The sequence below is a fragment of the Cetorhinus maximus genome, chromosome 5 (assembly GCF_964194155.1).
Source record: "Cetorhinus maximus chromosome 5, sCetMax3.hap1.1, whole genome shotgun sequence".
Lineage (NCBI taxonomy): Eukaryota > Metazoa > Chordata > Chondrichthyes > Lamniformes > Cetorhinidae > Cetorhinus > Cetorhinus maximus.
Genome location: NC_135883.1, coordinates 163,785,307 through 163,804,797, shown reverse-complemented (window position 1 = coordinate 163,804,797; position 19,491 = coordinate 163,785,307). Strand labels below are relative to the sequence as shown.

The following is a 19,491-nucleotide window of genomic DNA, read 5'->3' as shown; positions in this document are numbered from 1 at the left end:
TGGGAGCATTTGAATTCCAAAGTTTGTTCAGACTTCAAAACATTTGTCTGTTCAAAAAGCATGTGTCTCTGACTCGTGTGGCGGCCTAAAGAGAACTGAGTCCTTTCAGAGCCATTTCTGAAGGTGAACCAGCTACTGATTAGGAGATGCCAAACTTGTGGTTTTTAAAGGAGGAAGTATGGAGTTTGGAGCACTGAGGATTGAAAAGGAAAACACTTGCATTTATGTAGTGCTTTTCCTGACCACGTGTCCCAAAACAACTTGCAACCAATGAAGGGCAGTCACTGCTGTAAAGTAGGGAAATGCAACAGCAAATATGCTGACAGTAAGGTCCCACAAACAGCAAATTAGATAAATGACCAATTAGCGATGTTGGCTGGAGGAAAAATGTTTGCCTGGGCACTGAAGCATTCCATGGTATCAGAAGGGACCTTGGTTAATGTCTCACCTTAATGGCGGTCCTCTGACAGTACATCGCTAATCTATGTGAACTAGTCTTTGGAGTGGAACTTAAAGCAATAATCTCCTGACGCAGAAATGGAAGTGCTAACACTGAGCCGAGGCTGACAACCTATGAGGGAAAGAGTATGTGGGGCAGTCTCATTCACAATTAAGAGAAATAAGGGAAAATGTTCAGGTGATTTATGACAAGAGTAATCTTTAATACTTATTTTTTTCTCTCAGGATGGTTTTTATTGGTCAGTTTAAGGGGCACATCTGGTTGGTGGGTTTATTTGATGGTTGGTGCCTGGCACATGCAAAAGCAATGGGGTGCACATTAGATTGGGGCATGTGTAGCTGCCAACATTTTGTGGTTGCAGATTGAGAGGATTGGTGGAAAACATAAAGAGCAGAAGGTAAGAGGAGCTCAACAACAAAATTACCCTGGCTGGTGAGATTGTTTCCATATGGGATGGGATTGATGGGTGGGTCCATATTTGCATGGAAAGGATTAAATGGCATGGGTGGGGATAGTCTGTGAGGTGTGGAAGAGATGGTGGAATTGGTTAAGTTTGGAAAAATGATGGGAACGATTATTTGATACAACTCATTATTTGAAAGTTATCCTTCATGCTTAAAATGAAGAGTCACAAGATTTGAATGAAAACGTTTTAGAAGAGCTGTCAGGTGAGTTGAAAGAATACATCAGCGTTGATGCTTTAGACAAAGAAAGATGATAATCATAGTCATTTGGTAGTAGAGAACTTGAATATTACTGAAAAAAGACATTTTGTCAAAGTTTTTCAACTTGCACTCATCAGGATAATCGCAAGAATACCAATGTTAGGGGAAGCAACAGCTTTATACTGTCTGAGAAGAGAGTGCTGATTGGTTAGCAAGTGGACTCTGGTAAAGACGTTGCCATGGAGAATGCACCAATTAATTGTGACTGACAGTTAACTGCCAAGCATTGTTTGAAATTTAAACCAGGCAGCTTGGTTGGTCAAGGCATTTCTCTGAGGAATGAACCAGTGAATGGCTATCACTTATTTTGTTTAGCTGAAACAGGCGCAATATGTATACATGCATTTTCTGTCTGTAAAGATCAGGCCCTATGTATTAATATATGTGGCTTCCAGCACACGCAAATGCACCACATTGTGAGCCCGACTGACAATCTTAAATTGGTTGTCAGCATAATTTTTAACACAGTGAGGATTATTTAGCAAATGTTGTCCAGTCGTGGAATCATATGCTTCCCCTGATATTGGTATTCTTACGATTGTTCTGATGAGTGCAAGGCAAAAAGCTTCGACAAAGTGTCTTTTTCAGCAATACACAAGATTACACAAGGTCCGTATCCTCCAGAGTTCCTATACAACGTAATTCCATAGTTATGCCATTGTACAAACTTAGACTTGAGGAAGGAGCGGTTGTAATGTTGCTATGATATTTGGATCCTAAACAAGGACTTTGTCATGGAACAAGATTGGCAGTTTGAAGCTGTTTTCTTCGATGATAGATGTTGAAATTATTACAGGAGCAGCAGTGTGTACGATCTACAAGATGCATAGCAGAAATTCACCAAGCCTCCTTAGACAGCACCTTCCGAACCCATGACCATCTAAAAGGACAAGGGGAGAAGATAGATGGGAACACCGCCGCCTGGAAGTTCCACTCCAAGCCATTCACCATTCTGACTTGGAAACATATCGCCGTTCCTTCACTGTCCAGTAGAAGTGATAGGCAATAGAGCACTGACCCAGCAGAAGTGGCAGCACAGTGGTATACAGTCGGGAGGGAGTTGCCCTGGGAGTCCTCAACATCGACTCCGGACCCCATGAAGTCCCATGGCAGCAGGTAAAACATGGGCAAGGAAATCTCCTGCTGATTACCACGTATGGCCCTCCCTCAGCTGATGAATCAGTGCTTCTCCATGTTGAACACCACTTGGTGGAAACACTGAGGGTGGCAAGGGCTCAGAATGTACTCTGGGTGGGGGAATTCAATGTCCATTACCAAGAGTGGCTTGGTAGCACCACTACTGTTTGAGCTGGCCGAGATGACATAGCTGCTAGACTGGGTCTGCGGCAGGTGGTGGAGGGAACCAACAAGAGGGAAAAATGTACTTGACCTCATCCTCACCAACCTGCCTGCCACAGATGCATCTGTCCATGACATTATCAGTAGGAGTGACCGCCGCACAGTCGTTGTGGAGATGAAGTCCCACCTTCATATTGAGGATACCCTCCATCGTGTTGTGTGGGATAAATGGGATAGATTTTGAACAGATCTAGCAACTCAAGACTGGGCATCCAAGGGGCACTGTGGGCCCCTTGCAGCAGTAGAATTGCACTTGAACACGATCTGTAACCTCATGGCCCGGCATATCCCCCACTCTACCATTACCATCAAACCAGGTGATCAACCCTGGTTCAATGAAGAGTGCAGGAGGGCATGCCAGGAGCAACACCAGGCATACCTAAAAATGAGGCATCAATCTGGTGAAGCTATAACACAGGACCACTTGCGTGCCAAACAGCATAAGCAGCAAGTGATAGACGGGGCTAAGCGATCCCACAACCAATGGATCGGATATAAGCTCTACAGTCCTGCCACATCCAGTCGTGAATGGTGGTGGACAATTAAACTACTCACTGGAGGAGGAAGCCCCATAAATATCCCCATTCCCAGTGATGGAGGAGCCCAGCACATTAGTGCAACAGATAAGGCTGAAGCATTTGCTACAATCTTCAGCCAGATGTGCCGAGTGGATGACCCATCCCGACCTCCTCTGGAGGTCCCCAGCATCACAGATACCAGTCTCCAGGCAATTTGATTCACTCCACGTGATATCAAGAAACAGCTGAAGGTACTGGATACTGCAAAGACGATGGGCCCTAACAACATTTTGGCAATAGTACTGAAGACTAGTGCTCCAGAACTTGCCACGCCTGTGGCCAAGCTGTTCCAGTACAACTACAATACTGGTATCTACCCAGCAATGTGGAAAATTGCCCAGGTGTGTCCTGTACACAAAAAGCAGGACAAATCCAACCCGGCCGATTACCGCCCCATCAGTCTACTCTCGACCCTCAGTAAAGTAATGGAAGGGGTCATCAACAGTGTTATCAAGCGGCACTTGCTTAGCAATAACCTGCTCACTGACGCCCAGTTTGTGTTCTGCCAGGGCCATTCAGCTCCTGACCTCGTTACAGCCTTGGTTCAAACATGGACAAAAGAGCTGAACTCCCGAGGTGAGGTGAGAGTGACTGCCCCTGACATCAAGGCAGCATTTGATGGAGTGTGGCATCAAGGAGCCCTAGCAAAACTCAAGTCAACGGGAATCAGGGAAAATCTCTGCTGATTGGAGTCATACCTAGCACAAAGGAAGATAGTTGTGGTTGTTGGAGGTTAGTCATCTCAGCTCCAGGATATCACTGAAAGCATACTTCAGGGTAGTGCCCTTGGCCCCAACCATCTTCAGCTGCTTCCTCAATGACCGTCCTCCCATCATAAGGTCAGAATTGGGGATGTTCACTGATGATTGTACAATGTTCAGCACCATTTGCGACTCCTCAGATACTGAAGGAGCCCATGTCCAAATGCAGCAAGAACTGGACAATATCCAGGCTTGGGCTGACAAGTGGCAAGTAACATTTGCACCACACATGTGACAGGCAATGACCATCTCCAACAAGAGAGAATGCAACAATCGCCCCTTGATGTTCAATGGCATTACCATCGCTGAATCGCTCACTATCAATATCTAGGGGTTACCATTGACCAGTAACTGAACTGGACTAGCCATATAAATACTGTGGCTACAAGAACAGGTCAGAGGCTAGGAATCATGCGATGAGTAACTCACCTCCTAACTCCCCAAAGCCTGTCCATCATCCACAAAGCACAAGTCAGGAGTGTGATGGAATACTCCCCATTTGCCTGGATGAGTGCAGTGCCCACAACACTCAAAAAGTTTGACACCGTCCTGGACAAAGCAGCCCACTTGATTGACACCACATCCACAAACATTCACTCCCTCCATCACCGACGCACAGTAGCAGTAACGTGTACCATCTACAAGATGCACTGTAAGAATTCACCAAGGCTCCTTCGACAGCACCTTCCAAACCCACGACCATCTAGATGGACAAGGGCAGCAAGTGGATGGGAACACCACTACCTGGCACCTCACCATCTTGACTTGGAACTATATCGCCATTCCTTCACCATCGCTGGGTCAAAATCCTCGAACTCCCTCCCTAACAGCACTGTGGATGTACCTACACCACGTGGACTGCAGCGGTTCAAGGGCAACTAGGGATAAATGCTGGCCTAGCCAGTGAAGCCCATATCCCATGAATGAATATAAATAAAATGGTCTCCCTCCCATGTATGTTGAAGGAAGGACTCTGGAATATGTTGAGCACTTCACATAACTTGGCAGACACCTCTCTCCAAAGGCCACCATTGAGAGGCGATCCAACACCGGATCACCTACGCCAGCTCAGCCTTCTACAAACTAAGGCATCAAGTTTTTGACAACAAAGAACTCTGCAAGTCAGCAAAAGCCTATTGTACAGAGCAGTTATTGTCACCACAATCCTGCAAAACTGTAGCGAGACCTGGACTGTATGTCAGTGACATAAGAGCACTAGAGAAATTCTATCAGCATTGCCTTCACCGCAACCTTCAGATTCACTGGGAGGACCGTTGAACATGCTGATGTCCTCCTTGAAGCCAGCTCCACAAGCAAAACTTCTGTAAAATCAGCTTTGATGGATTTTGATGGATTTGAACAGTGTCTGGATGGCCGAAAAAGGTCTCCCCCACCAGGCCAGGTCTCGTTTTCTCCACTCTCAATGACCAATGTTGCATGGGAGGACAAAGATACTCTGAAGTTGTCCTTGAAATGTGGCAGCATTAACATTCAGATTGAGAGGAGGTTGGTACCAATTGTTCAAAATGGCGTACAGTTGTCCATCCAGCTGCTTTATGCTTTAAATCCAAGCACCTTAACGATGAGACAGAACAGCAACAAAGAAGGGAAGAAAAGGAAGCAACTCCTGCACTTCAGATCCCACTACCTCGTAGGACATTCAACCCCATGTACTCAAAGATCTGCGGGCTGAGAATTGACCTGTTCAGTCACATTAAGACCCATGGCAGAATCTTGAGATCCTGAGTAGTCGTCATATTCGAATTGAGGGATTGCCGATGACGACGATTGAGCCCATTGGATGCTTTTTCAACTCAGGAGGAAACCGTTCCCGATTAGACTTCCATATTCTTTGACTATAAATAAATCACAAGGCCATCCTTCTGAAACTTGTATTTATATTCCTAGGCCTGCTTTTACACCTGGATAACATTATGTAGCTTTTTCCGAAGTGAGATGTTTTGACTCTGTTAAAGTTGTTAGTGCAAGAATAACTAGAATCCTGTATTTAAAGAAATGCTGTTGCAATAAATTTAACCACAAATGTTTTTGCAGGTCTCTGCTGGTGATCATTGAAGCAGAATAAATAAAAAAGGTTAATGTCAGAAATGAAGGCTAACAATTTAGGTTTATGGTATAAGAAGAAATATCACGGTACGGTTAGCAAGCTGGATGACTGGACAAGAAAGGTTTTGAGTTAGATGAGTGTTGCTCAGGTTGGAGAATGGTTGAAAGGAAAGTATCCTGTGGTCAGTGTTCTGTTACTTTTGTTCTTGATATTTGCTGTTTGCTGACGTTGTAATTTTTAAATTCCATTCATTTGTGCGATGTAAGCATCACTGGCTAGGCCAGTATTTACTGCCCATCCCTAAAAGAAAATGGTAGTGAGCCATCTTCTTGAACTACAGCAGTCCTTGTAGGTACACCCACAGGTGCTGTTAGGGAGGGAGTTCCAGGATTTTGACCCAGCGACAATGAAGGAACGGCAGTGTAGTTCCAAGCCAGGTTTGTGTGTGATTTGGAGGGGAACTTGCAAATGATAGTGTTCCCATGCACCTGCTGCCTTTGTACATTGAAGTGACATTCATTTTTTTCTGATTGCCCAGGCAGTATCTTTGAGCACATGACCTTTTTAAATTATTTTGCCTGGCTGCACACGCATGGTAATTTAAAGGGACTGATTAGTGCGCAGCCTGCATGGCAACCGTTGGATTGTTGTATGGCTGTGCAGTGTCGAGGGAACATTGTTTCTAGGTGGTAGAGGTTGAGAATTTGAAGGGGCTGTTGAAGGAGCTTTGGCAAGTTGCTGCATTGCATCTTGTAGATAATGCACTACAACGACTGTGTGCCAGTGGTGGAGGCAGCGAATATTCAAGGGGGTGAATGTGGGGTGCCAATCAAGTGGGCTGCTTTGCCCTGGATGGTGCCAAGCTTTGTGTTGTTGGAGCTGCACTCATGCAGGCAAGTGGCGAGTATTCCATCACACTCGTGACTTGAATGTGAATGGGAGATGGTTAAATTCTCTTTAGTTAGAGATGGTCAATGCTCGGCAATTGCCTGGTGCGAATGTAACTTGTCACTTACCAACCCAAGCCTATTTGTCGGCCAGTTCTTGCTGCCTGCATGCAAGGACAGCTTCAGAATCTGAGGAGCCACGAATAGTACTTGTTAAAATCATATCTCTCAAGACCGAAGTTTTCTTTTACAAAATGGAAGGATTTGGCATCACCTGGACATGTGGATGCTAACCTGGGAATTTTTTTTAAAAAAGGTCATAAGTTCACCTTGGAACCATCAACAAGCAGGCCTCTTCCAAGAAATCACCTGACCTGTTTGGAACTTGAGAAAGAGTTGTTTGCCTGTGTTTAACTGCAAAGCGCATTAATTAATGAAGCTGGGAGATAAAAAGGTAATCACATGGAGAGAGGGAAAAAAACTTGAGTTGTGGACCTGCTTGTTTTGAAGGCAGTCTTGTTGGAGAACAGGCTGAGAGGGGAAGGCTATCTTGACTGGCTCCCTCTCTCTGCCTTGCCTAAAATTGTGTGTGGCTATCAACCTGTAGCCAGAGAACCCTCATCTGAGTGTAACCAGTCTACATTTGGACCTGCAAAGCTGAGACCAGTGGTGAGAACTTCCAGGCATCTACCAGGACCAGCTGCCCGTTTGCACATGAGAGAACACCAGGACGACAGCATCGAGACCCTGCGGACTTTTTCCTTTATTTGATAACGCCCATTCTCCAAAGCCCATCACTGCAGAGAGAGAGAGAGAGATTCTATCTGTCCTTTGTCTGTGTGTATGTCTGTGTATGTGCTGGGGGAATTCTTTAGGGAGAGATAGTTTATGTTACAATTGTGTGTTAACCAGTACTTGCAACTTGTTAAAAGAAGTTTTGTTTTAAAATCCATTAATCATTCTGAGCTTTGAAAGAAGCCTGGTCAAAGTCTCTTTTCTTCTGGACACTAGAGGTGTGGATACACAATTGGCCATATTGGTGGGAAAATTAAACATTTTATCATATGGCCTGCGGAATAGTAGGGCTTAATAATTCGCGCACTCCTCCCATCCTGGCCATAAAACACTGAACACTGTGCAATCATCAGTGAATGTCTACGGGGAAAGTCATTGAAGAAGCAGCTGAAGATGGTTTTGCCCTTTGCCTGAAAAAAAGAATTATCTGATAATTTGAATCAAGCAGTATAAAAAGTGTAGCAGACTGGGAATTTAGGGGTAGAATTTCCCCAGGGATTCTCTGATATGCCTCTGTAATTTGGTGTAAACATTAGAGAAATGGCGTAAACAGAGTTTTACACAGTTTCTCCAAGTTTTCCAGTGACAGGAATTAGACTTACATTGTTCTAGAAAAATCCTAGAACAGGCATGATGATTTGATTGAATGAGCTCCTTCTGTACTGTAGCCTTTTATGGTTATTTGATTATATCAGAAAGGAATTTTGGTTCCATACTGCATCCTCCTCCTTGTGCAGTAGTGCCACCTCAGTAAAATCTGCCAAAGCAGTGCTCTGTTTTACTTATGAAAGTGGATAGGATGCATATCGTGCAAATGGGGCGTTGATGGTGGATGTTGAAATTATTAATCTACATTTGGTTAAGCACAGTTGGTCTTTTTTGACTTTAGCTACTTGTACCAAAGAGCTTTACTTCTGTGAGTGTTGGCAGTTGGTTTGCAGGCAGAAGCAATGAGCTCACTGACTTTGGAATGGAACAGACCAGGAAATGTATTTTGTACGTGTATGTCTGGTCTACATTAAATTTTATGTGTTTGTTGGAGAACCACAATATTTGAGTTAGAGTTAGAAACCCAAAGTGGCAAATTAATGCTTATAGACAATTCCAACAATATGTGAATCAGAAATAAAATAAACATATTTGGCATTCTTGCCTCTGCCCTGATGAGTGCAAGATGCAAAGCTTCAACAGCATGTCTCTCTTCTCAGCAAGACGCATAGTTTAAGTAATTTTTAATTTAAGCTATTTATTCAGGTTGATGGAAAATTGACTTTGTATATATGTTCCTTTTAAAACAAGAAGACCATAAGACATAGGAGCAGAAATTAGGCCATTCGGCCCATCAAGTCTGCTCCGCCATTCAGTCATGGCTGATAAGCTTCTCAACCCCATTTCTCCCGCCTTCTCCCCGTAACCTTTGATCCCCTTACCAATCAAGAACCTATCTATCTCGGTCTTAAATACACTAAATGACCTGGCCTCCACAGCCTTCTGTGACAATGAATTCCATAGATTCACCACTCTCTGGCTAAAGAAGTTTCTCCTCATCTCTGTTCTAAAAGGTCTTCCCTTTACTCTGAAGCTGTGCCCTCGGGTCCTAGTCTCTCCTACTAATGGAAACATCTTCCCCACGACCACTCTATCCAGGCCTTTCAGTATTCTGTAAGTTTCAATCAGACCCCCCTTAATCCTTCTAAACTCCATCAAGTATAGACCCAGAGTCCTTAAACGTTCCTTATAGCTAAGCCTTTCATTCCTGGGATCATTCTCGTGAACCTCCTCTGGACCCTCTCCAGGGCCAGCACATCCTTCCTGAGATACGGGGCCCAAAATTGCTCACAATATTCTAAATGTGGTCTGACCAGAGCCTTATAAAGCCTCAGCAGCACATCCCTGCTTTTATATTCTAGTCCTCTCAAAATAAATGCCAACATTGCATTTGCCTTCCTAACTACCGACTCAACCTGCAAGTTAACCTTAAGAGAATCCTGGACTAGGACTCCCAAGTCCCTTTGCACTCCAGATTTCTGAATTCTCCCCATTTAGAAAATAGTCTATGCCTCTATTCTTCCTACCAAAGTGCATGACCTCACACTTGCCCACGTTGTATTCCATCTGCCACTTCTTTGCCCATTCTCCTAACCTGTCTAAATCCTTCTGCAGCCTCCCCGCCTCCTCAATACTACCTGACCCTCCACCTATCTTTGTATCATCTGCAAACTTAGCCAGAATGCCCTCAGTTCCTTCATCTAGATCATTAATGTATAAAGTGAAAAATTGTGGTCCCAACACTAACCCCTGCGGAACTCCACTAGTCACCGGTCGCCATCCTGAGAAGGACCCTCTTTGCTTTGCTTCCTCTGCATGGCATGAGTGATAGGCCCTGAAGATGCAAATGAAAGAGATTTTAGTTCTTCATGAATTTTCCACTACTTAAGTCGCTGCAAACAGGTCAAAGTTCCTTCCATGCAAATACACTCCTCTTAGCAATGGATTAAATTAGTGATCCTCAGATTCCTATTGTAAGACACTCGACTCTGATTTGACAATTTAACAATAGTTCTCAGATTCTCCTGGATTTTTAAAAATGTATTCTTTCATGGGATGTGGACGTTGCTGGGTAGGCCAGCATTTTTATTGTCCTTGAGAAGGTGTTGGTGACTAACCTTCTTGAACTGCTGCAGTCTTTGTTGTGTAGATGCACCCACAGTGCTTTTAGCAGAAAGTTCCAGGATTTTGACCCAGAGACGACGACGGAACAGCAATGTAGTTCCAAGTCAGGATGGTATGTGACTTGGAGAGGAACGTACTGGTGGTGATGTCCCCATGCATCTGTTGCCCTTGCCCTTCTAGGTGGTAAAGGTCATGGGTTTGCAAAGTGCTATCTGAGGAGCCTTGGTGAGTTGTTGCAGTGAATCTTTGTAGGTGCTACCGCTGGGTGTTGGTGGTGGAGGGAGTGAATGTTTAGTGTGGTGGATGGGGTACCAATCATGCGGGCTGCTTCGTCCTAGATGATCTCAAGCTTCTTGAGTTTTGTTGGAGCTGCACTCCTCCCGGGAAGTGGGAAGTATTCCACCACACTCCTGATTTGGGCCTTGTAGATGGTGGACGGGCTTTGAGGAGTCAGGAAGTGAGTTACTCTCTGTGGAATTCCCAGCTGCTGTTCTGCTCTTGTAGCCATAAATTTCTTAACCCAGGATCACTTGGGCCAGGAGTTCATTGTCTCATTGGCTTTGCATGCATGGCACAAGTTAAATGTTGGATGTTGTTTTCACCACCTGGAAGTTCACTTAACTTTAAGCTGTGTCTCATGCAGAGAAATTTAGTTAGCATTGACAGTTATCATTTCCTGTAGTGCAATATCAAAAGGCACACTTGTCACTTAAGCAATGGATAGCCATTGGATAGCCGAATGCAATGCATTCTACATTGATACCATTTTAAAGGGAAGAAACCGGGAGATGGGATAAGTGCCCTTGTATCCATTCCACAGCTGTTTCCTAGCCATCTGCCAGTCTGGCAAACAGATTTCTACCATCAATACCAAAACACAGTGCTCTAACCAACCTGGAGCTTGAACTGACTGCAGAGTGCAGTAGTGTGTGATTTCTTCACTACAGTGTTTCAGTTCTGTTTCCCGACTCAGATGCAATCCAAACTTCAGCTTTATTCAAGAACTTTAGCATTGGAGCAGAAGATGCTATAATTGTATTGTAAGTGCAGCCTGAGATGGGGATTGAATGAAATATAACAAATGAATAATTGGAAAGTTACTGTTTTGCTCACTATTGTTCTTTTGCATCTCACTTTGCTCTCAGTATCTTGTGATGGACTACTACGTGGGAGGAGACCTCTTAACACTACTCAGCAAATTTGAGGACCGGTTACCAGAGGACATGGCAAAGTTCTACCTGGCAGAAATGGTTTTGGCCATTGATTCTGTTCATCAGTTACACTACGTGCACAGGTAAGATAATCTGAAATGGTGGTTTGATAATTCCATTGACCACAAATTTAACTATGACATGAGGACTTGTCTTACATATTTGTATATTTTTTCTAAAATGTTATAGAGCAGCAATAACTTTTCTTATTTTATACAAACTTTTAAAATATGTTTGCCATTGTTTGGATTGCTTTAAGCTTTCGTATAAGCTTGTCATTATTGGGTCTATTCCTAATCATGCCAATTCCAAAATCAGAGAAACTAGCCAAATCACAGAACACTTTCTTATTTGTAAAACATGCTTTCATAAAAAACATTTTAACTTTTCAAATAATAATCAGCCATGTACATTCAACCAACCTTTTGTTCACTTCTTTTACCTCACAACCAGCATATCTCTTCATAGGTTCAGGCAGAAACTTCATTAAGATTTGGAGGAGAAAGCTGAGGCTTCAGTTAGGTGAACACTTAGTGGGTTTGATGACTACTAACGTTGGTTTGCAGCAAAGAATGTGATGGTGAAGACTGAGAATTGACTTTCTACAGAATGATAAGATGTATAGAATAGACAGTAGGGGTTTGAACTATTTTACTTTTGCTCTGTATCTGACTAAATCTTTGTCCAGATAAAACTTCAAATTGAAAAATATCCCATTGGACCCACATGTTCTGTATGTTGCTATATTGTCTATTTTAAAATGTACAGAGATTGAAGATTGTTAACACACAATAGATCCATTAAAGGCATAGGGTCTCTCAAGAGTGTTCAGCTGGATGAGGCTACAATGACATGATCATAGCAATATGGCAACCAGGAATGTTTTTCTGTGGAGCTGGGACAGGGAAAGACTAAGTACCAATCTATCTCGGAACATCAGTGCTGGAGCACCGATGAATGCTTTGAATATACACCTCCCGTTTGTGTAAATACAACTTGTTCATACGTTTCAGCTAGGTAAAGGAAGAAAAATGGTAGATCTTTCAGGAATACAGGCAGGACATGTTGGCAGCAAGTTCATCCATTATTTTTTTATACCAGATCTTACCTGTTTTCATTTTACCCCTCAATCCTATCTTTCTGAATGTACTTACTTGCCTTTTGACCCTATTTGACCTCATTGTCCCTCCCTATTAACTTATTCCACAAGACTTCCACAAAGTTCCTTCTCACTCTTAATATCCTCATCTTTGATCCTATATTTTGAACGCTTTGGCAAAGTGCAGGTTTTGCTAGGATCAGCTTTGGCCACTTTTTGTATTAACAAGAGAGAGGGACCAGTGTGCAATTTTTTCCTGTTGTACAGGGCACACATTTGAGCTTCAGGCAGTGAAGTCCAACTGGCAAATGTTTTCAGGCCTCTTAAAAATATATATTGTTTAGGTTCCTGACCACCATATTATGCCTCTAAGTTTTAGTTTTATAGAGCTGATTTTAACTGGGGGACTGTTCAGCACTCTGTTCGTTGTTAAGGTTGATGTTTCTGTTCAGGACTAAGATAGGAAAGGCACTTTTGCGTGCCAGCAGAGTTAAATTTCATGTTAGAAGTTCCTTGACAGCCATTTTTCCATAATATTAATAGAAAGTGGTAATTTAACAGGAACAGCTGGTGTAATGATCATATATAGACATTGCTTTACTTGTGAGCTGCACCCACATGAGGTATGCATTACATGTCCCATCAGCAAGGAATTCCAGTGGATCCTTGAGAAGAGAGGTGAAAGCCAAGTTTGCTTGAAATGCAGTGGAGTTGTTGGCAATATTTAGATTAGCGTAATGCCAAGGCAGCTAAATCACAGACTGCTTTGAATCGTTGATGACAGATGTAGTGGAACTGACCTGGTCTGGTTTGCGCTGAGATGTCTGTACATTCAGGGCGGGGGACTGTTGGGGGCTCCATAGGATTTATCTGGGCAGTGATGCTACTTTGTCACATGGCCAACAAAACAATTAAACTTTATTAATCTTGGGACAAAAGAACACTTTTTCAGTCTACTGATGCCTGCGTTCTCACCTCTGCTGTAGAAAAAAAAGCCTCACACTGTAGCGGAATAGAGGGATTGAATTCTCAGCGTGGTGCTGGGTAAGTCGTTTAAGCATAAACATGTACTGTCAGAACTCCCATTACAAAGTCTTTGCTGTTTTTCTAACAGCAGCTTTGAATTCCTCTCCTCTTCTATCTCTGTTTGCCAAAGGCAACAGGATTTGTGTCATGTTGCTGTCCAGTTGTCAGTGTTGGCATGTCCAGTACTAAAAAGGTTGTATCAGTTTTATGATACTCAAAAGCACTGTTGTAAGAATCACAGAATTGTTATGGTGTAGAAGGAGGCCGTTCGGCCCATCATGTGCACCTCTGAGCATTTTAACTTGGTGCCAATCTCTTGCATTTTCCCCGTAACCCTGCACATTGTTTCTACTTAAATAATCATCCATGACTGTCTCAATTGAACCTGCCTGCACCACACTTCCAGGGAGTGCATTCCAAATGCTAACTATTCGCTGTGTGAAAAAGCTTTTTCTCATCTTGCATTTGCTTCTTTTGCAAAACACTTTAAAACTGTGCCCTGTGGTTCTCGATCCCTTTATGAGCGGGAACAGTTTCTCCCTATTTACTCTGTCCCTCATGATTTTGAAAATTTCTATCAAACCTCCTCTTAGCCTTCTCCCCTCCAAGGAGAATAGCCCCAACCATTCTCGTAAACCTCTTCTGCACTCACTCCAATGTGTTGACATCCTTCCAATAGTGTGGCGCCCAGAACTGTACACACTGCTCCAGCTGAGGTCTAACCAGTGCTTATATAAGTTCATCATAACCTCCCTGCTCTTGTACTCTATGTCCCTATTAATGAAGCCTAGAAGACTCTATGCTTTAGAAACAGCTCTCTCTACCTGTCCTGCCACCTTTAATGAGTTAATAATGAATTATGTACATATACACCCCAGTCTCTCTGCTCCTGCACACCCTTTAAGATAGTACCCTTTATTTTATACTACCTCTCCATGTTCTTTATACCAAAGTGTATCACCTCACACTTCTCCACATTGAACTTCATCTGCCGCCTATCACTCCACCAATGTGTCAATGTCCTTTTGAAGTTCTACACTGTCCTCCTCACAGTTTACAATTCTCCCAAGTTTTGTGTCGTCTGCAAACTTTGCAATTGTCCCCTGCACACCAAGATCTAGATCATTTATATGAATAAATTAAAAGTTTCACCTTATGGATTTTTGTGACCACTTAAGTGATATATGCACAAATTCAACTTGTGTTTCTTTTGATCAAATATTTGGGCTTCCTTTGATTAAATGATGCATTGAGAATTTCCATCTACACACAGTAACAATTAAAGTCCTAATTCACGTAGGATATTCAGCACTCAGACCATTCGGCCTAACCAATCCATGCGAGTGTTCATGCTCCACTTTAGCCTCCTCTTCATCATCATCTAAATTTTTTTTCTATTTGTTCCTGGGATGTGGGTGTCACTGACTAGGCCAGCATTTATTGCCCACCCGTAATTGCCCTCGTTCAAAGGGCATTTAAGAGTCATCCACATTGCTGTGGGTCTGGAGTCATGTGTAGGACAGCAGATTTCCTTCCCTAAAGGATATTAGTGAACCAGATGGGTTTTTATAACAATCCATAATGGTTTCTTTTAATTCCAGATTTTTAATTGAATTCAAATCCTACCACCTGCAATGGTGGGATTCGAACCCAGGTCCCTAGCGAATTCACCTAGGTCTGTGGAATACCAGTCCAGTGACAATAACACTATGCCACCGCCTCGATTCCCTTCTCCCTAATATGATTGTCTAGTTTCCCCTTCTACTATACTATTTGCTTCAACCACTCCCTGTGTTAGTGAGTTCCACATTCTCACCACTCTTTGAGTAAAGAAGTTCCTTCTGAATTCTCTGTTGGATTTCTTGGTTACTATCTAATATTGATGGCCTCTAGTTATACTCTTCCCCACCAGAGGAAACATTCTCTCTCTATCCACTCTATCAAAACCTTTTCATAATTTTAAAATCCTCTATTGGGTCATCCCTCAGCCTTATTTTTCCAAGAGAAAAGCGACCCAGCTGTCAATCCTTTCCTGATATATATACCCATGCATTTCTGGTATTATTGTTGCACATCTTGTCTGCACTCTCTCCAGTGCCTCTATATCCTTTCTACATAACATGGTAACCAGAACATCGTGTATGTGCTGGAACCAGTTCCACTGCTGTGCACTCTGACCGCAGTTATCTAGTCTTTCCCCAGGTTCTTTTAGTTTAATGTTCATCTAATTCCTTAAAAAAGGACCATATCACTAAGACTGACACCCTGGCGTTGAGAGAAGTGTATCATCAGCGTACACGTGGAATCTGATGTCCCGCCTCCTGAGAGGCAGCATGTAGATGAAAAATAGATCATATACTCAAGTACTAGACTGAGGCTTGAACCCATTAATTTCTGACTCAGAAGTGAGTGTGAAAACAACAGAGAAAAGCTGAAACACTAAAATTGACAGTCATAACATATCTGTGTACAAAATATCCCAGTCAAGGCCTGGTATTTAATGCTGACTCATAAGCCGAGTGCACTCTCTGTCAATTGGTGGGATTTTAATGAAGATCACCATCCCTCCTGTGCTGAGTGGTTCATGAAACACAAACTTTCAGGATGACAACATTTGTGCTTCCACCATTGCCACTCTGCCAATTCCCTTGCTGTTACCTCTCAGAGAGCCACCCCAGACTGTTGTCACCTATGCCAAGGTGATGCAGTCCAAAACCGGGAACTCAAGGCCCAGACTGGCTCATGGTTGTCTGCCAAGGTCATCTGCAATCTCCCCCAGTGAAAATGTCCCCTTTGTTTAAAATGGGAACGCATATTCACTGCACACCTTCTTCGGATCCTGAAGAAAGTCACATTTAAAATATACTCCCAGCCACCCTGTGTTGTATTGGTACCACCCTGAAAAATCATGGAATCAAAGAATGATACAGCACAGTGGGGGGCGATTTGCTCTTAGCACCTGTGCCGAATCAATGAAAGAACAGTCCAAATAGTCCCATTCCCCTGCCTTTTTCCTATAAACCTGTCATTTTTTACCTCAAGTATATATCCAATTCCCTTTTAAATTGTTAATTGAATCTACTTCCCTTACCTTTTCAAACAATGCATTCCATGTCATCATGACTTACTGTGTAAAACAGATTTCTCCTCTGGTTCATTTGCCAATTACCAAAACTCTGTATCCTCGGGCTACTAACCTTCTGACCAGTTTAAACAGTTATTCCTTACTCTTTCAAAGCTCTTCATAATTTTGAACACCTTCCGTTACATATTCCCTCAACCTTGTCTGCTCTAAGAACAACTTTTCCAGCTTCTCGAGTCTCCCCATATTACTGAAACCTTGCATTCTAGTCAATCTCTTTTGTGCCCTCTCTAAGGCCTTGACACCCTTTCTAAAGTGCAGTGCCCTGAATTGGGCAAAATACTCCAGGGGCCTAACCAGCGATTTATAAAGGTCTAACATCCATGGTTTTGTACTCTATGGCACCTAGGACTCCATATGTTTTTTTAAAAACCTCATCATGCCCTGCCATCTTTAAGGTTAGTCTATGTACACCCCTGGTCTCTTTGTTCCTACATGCTCTTTTAAAATAAAATACCATTGAGTTTATATTGCTTCTCCTCGTTCTTCATGCTAAAATGTACCATTTCACACCTCTCTGTTAAATTTCATGTTCCATGTGTTAACAGTCCATCTTTATCCTCCTGAAGTCTGTTAACGTCCTTCTCATTATTGCAAGCGTGAGTTTCATGTCATCTGCAAACTTTTGAAATTATGCCCTCTATGCCCAAGTCCAGGTAACTAATGCATATTAAAAAGAGCAGTGGGATCACCTTCTAGTGAATATTCACTATGGCATATCGAATTTGCAGCTTTTTAAATTCCTGCTAATAACATTAATCTTGAGGGATATATGATAGGGTTAGATGAAGAAGGGTGGAAGTAAGTTTGTGTGAAACATAAACTACTGGTCTCTGGACATAAAGTGGTCTATTTCTGTATGATAAATACCATGTACCATTGAGCAGCAAACAGCCCCAGAATTGGGGTGGAGCTGCTCTGCACTGTCCAAGGTTGCACCAGTGCTAATTGTTCCATTTCCACATCAGCTATCTTTAGAGCTCCTAATTGTGACCCAACGTGTTTGTTGGCTCTACAACACTAATTGCTTCGAGGCTCATTGACTTTTCATTCAGCCCTTTAAGAAGGGTGTAATTATCCTAATAGATGGTGAAGAACCTGATATATAGGTTAATATTTGTTCTTTTTACTGCCAATTTATAAACGTTAATATTTCTTGGCATCTCTGCTGCCCTGTTCAAATCTGCCCTCTTCAAACCTATTCTCTTCTCATGTTGGCCAACACGTTTCTACATATAATATATCTCGATGTTTCTGAATGGTTGTCTTAATTTTTGGTTGTCAGTGGGGCAATACAACCTTACTCTTTACTCTTAGAGTAAAGAGCTTTACTTAGAGCTTTACTCTCAAATGAGACCATAAGATTTTGCTTGCTGATGGAGTTGAGCTGTGGAGCAGCCATGATCTAACAGAATGACAGAGTGACTCTGGACCCCATGAGGCCTCATGGCATCAGGTCAAACACGGGCAAGGAAACCTCCTGCTGATTACCACATACCGCCCTCCCTCAGCTGATGAATCAATGCTTCTCCATGTTGAACATCACTTGGAGGAAACACTGAGAGTGGCAAACGCACAGAATGTACTCTGGGAGGAGGACTTCAAAGTCTATCACCAAGAGTGGCTCAGTAGCACCACTACTGACCTAGCTGGCTGAGTTCCAAAGGACATAGCTGCTAGACTGGGTCTGCAGCAGGTGGTGAGGGAACCAACAAGAGGGAAAAACATACTTGACCTCATCCTCACCAACCAGCTTGCCGCAGATGCATCTGTCCACGTATCGGTAGGAGTGACCAACGCACAGTAGTAGTGGAGACAAAGTCCTGCCTTCACATTGAGGATACCCTCCATCGTGTTGTGTGGCCCTACCATTGTGCTAAATGGGATAGATCTCGAACAGACCTAGCAACTCCAGACTGGGCATCCATGAGGCACTGTGGGCCACAAGCAGCAGCAGAATTGTACTCGAACACAATCTGTAATTACATGGCCTGGCATATCCCCCACTCTACCATTACCATCAAGCCAGGGGATCAACCCTGGTTCAAAGAAGCATGCAGGAGGGCATGCCAGGAGCAGCACCAGGCATACCTAAAAATGAGGTGTCAACCTGGTGAAGCTATAACACAGGACAACTTGCGTGCCAAACAGCATAAGCAGCAAGTGATAGACTGAGTTAAGCAATCCCACAACCAACAGATCGGATCTAAGCTCTGCAGTCCTGCCACATTCAGTCGTGAATGGTGCTGGACAATTAAACAACTCACTGGAGGTGGAGGCTCTACAAATATCCCCATCCTCAATGATGGAGGAGCCCAGTACACTAGTGCAAAAGATAAGGCTAAAGCATTTGCTACAATCTTCAGCCAGAAGTACGGAGTGGATGATCCATCTCGGCATCCTCCAGAGGTCCCCAGCATCACAGATGCCAGTCAGCCAATTGAATTCACTCCATGTCATATCAAGAAATGGCTGAAGGCACTGGGTAGTGCAAAGGCTATGGGCCCTGACAATATTCCGGCAATAGTACTGAAGACTTGTGCTCCAGAACTTGCCGCACCCCTAGCCAAGCTGTTCCGTACAGCTACAACACCGGCATCTACCCAGTTATGCGGAAAATTGTCCAGGTATGTCCTGTACACAAAAAGCAGGACAAATCCAAGCCAGCCAATTACCGCCCCATCAGTCTACTCTCGATCATCAGTAA

General features: G+C 43.2%; 1 protein-coding gene across 6 annotated transcripts in view; it reads left to right on the top strand.

Moving 5' to 3' along the window:
• LOC144681055 (serine/threonine-protein kinase MRCK alpha-like) overlaps positions 1-19,491 on the top strand; it is a 607,421-nt gene that overhangs the window by 331,941 nt on the left and 255,989 nt on the right. For all 6 annotated transcript variants that reach the window (XM_078542748.1, XM_078542747.1, XM_078542746.1 and 3 more), the window contains exon 5: positions 11,452-11,600. In XM_078542748.1, the coding sequence (XP_078398874.1) occupies positions 11,452-11,600 (149 nt within the window). The remainder of the gene's footprint in view (positions 1-11,451; positions 11,601-19,491) is intronic.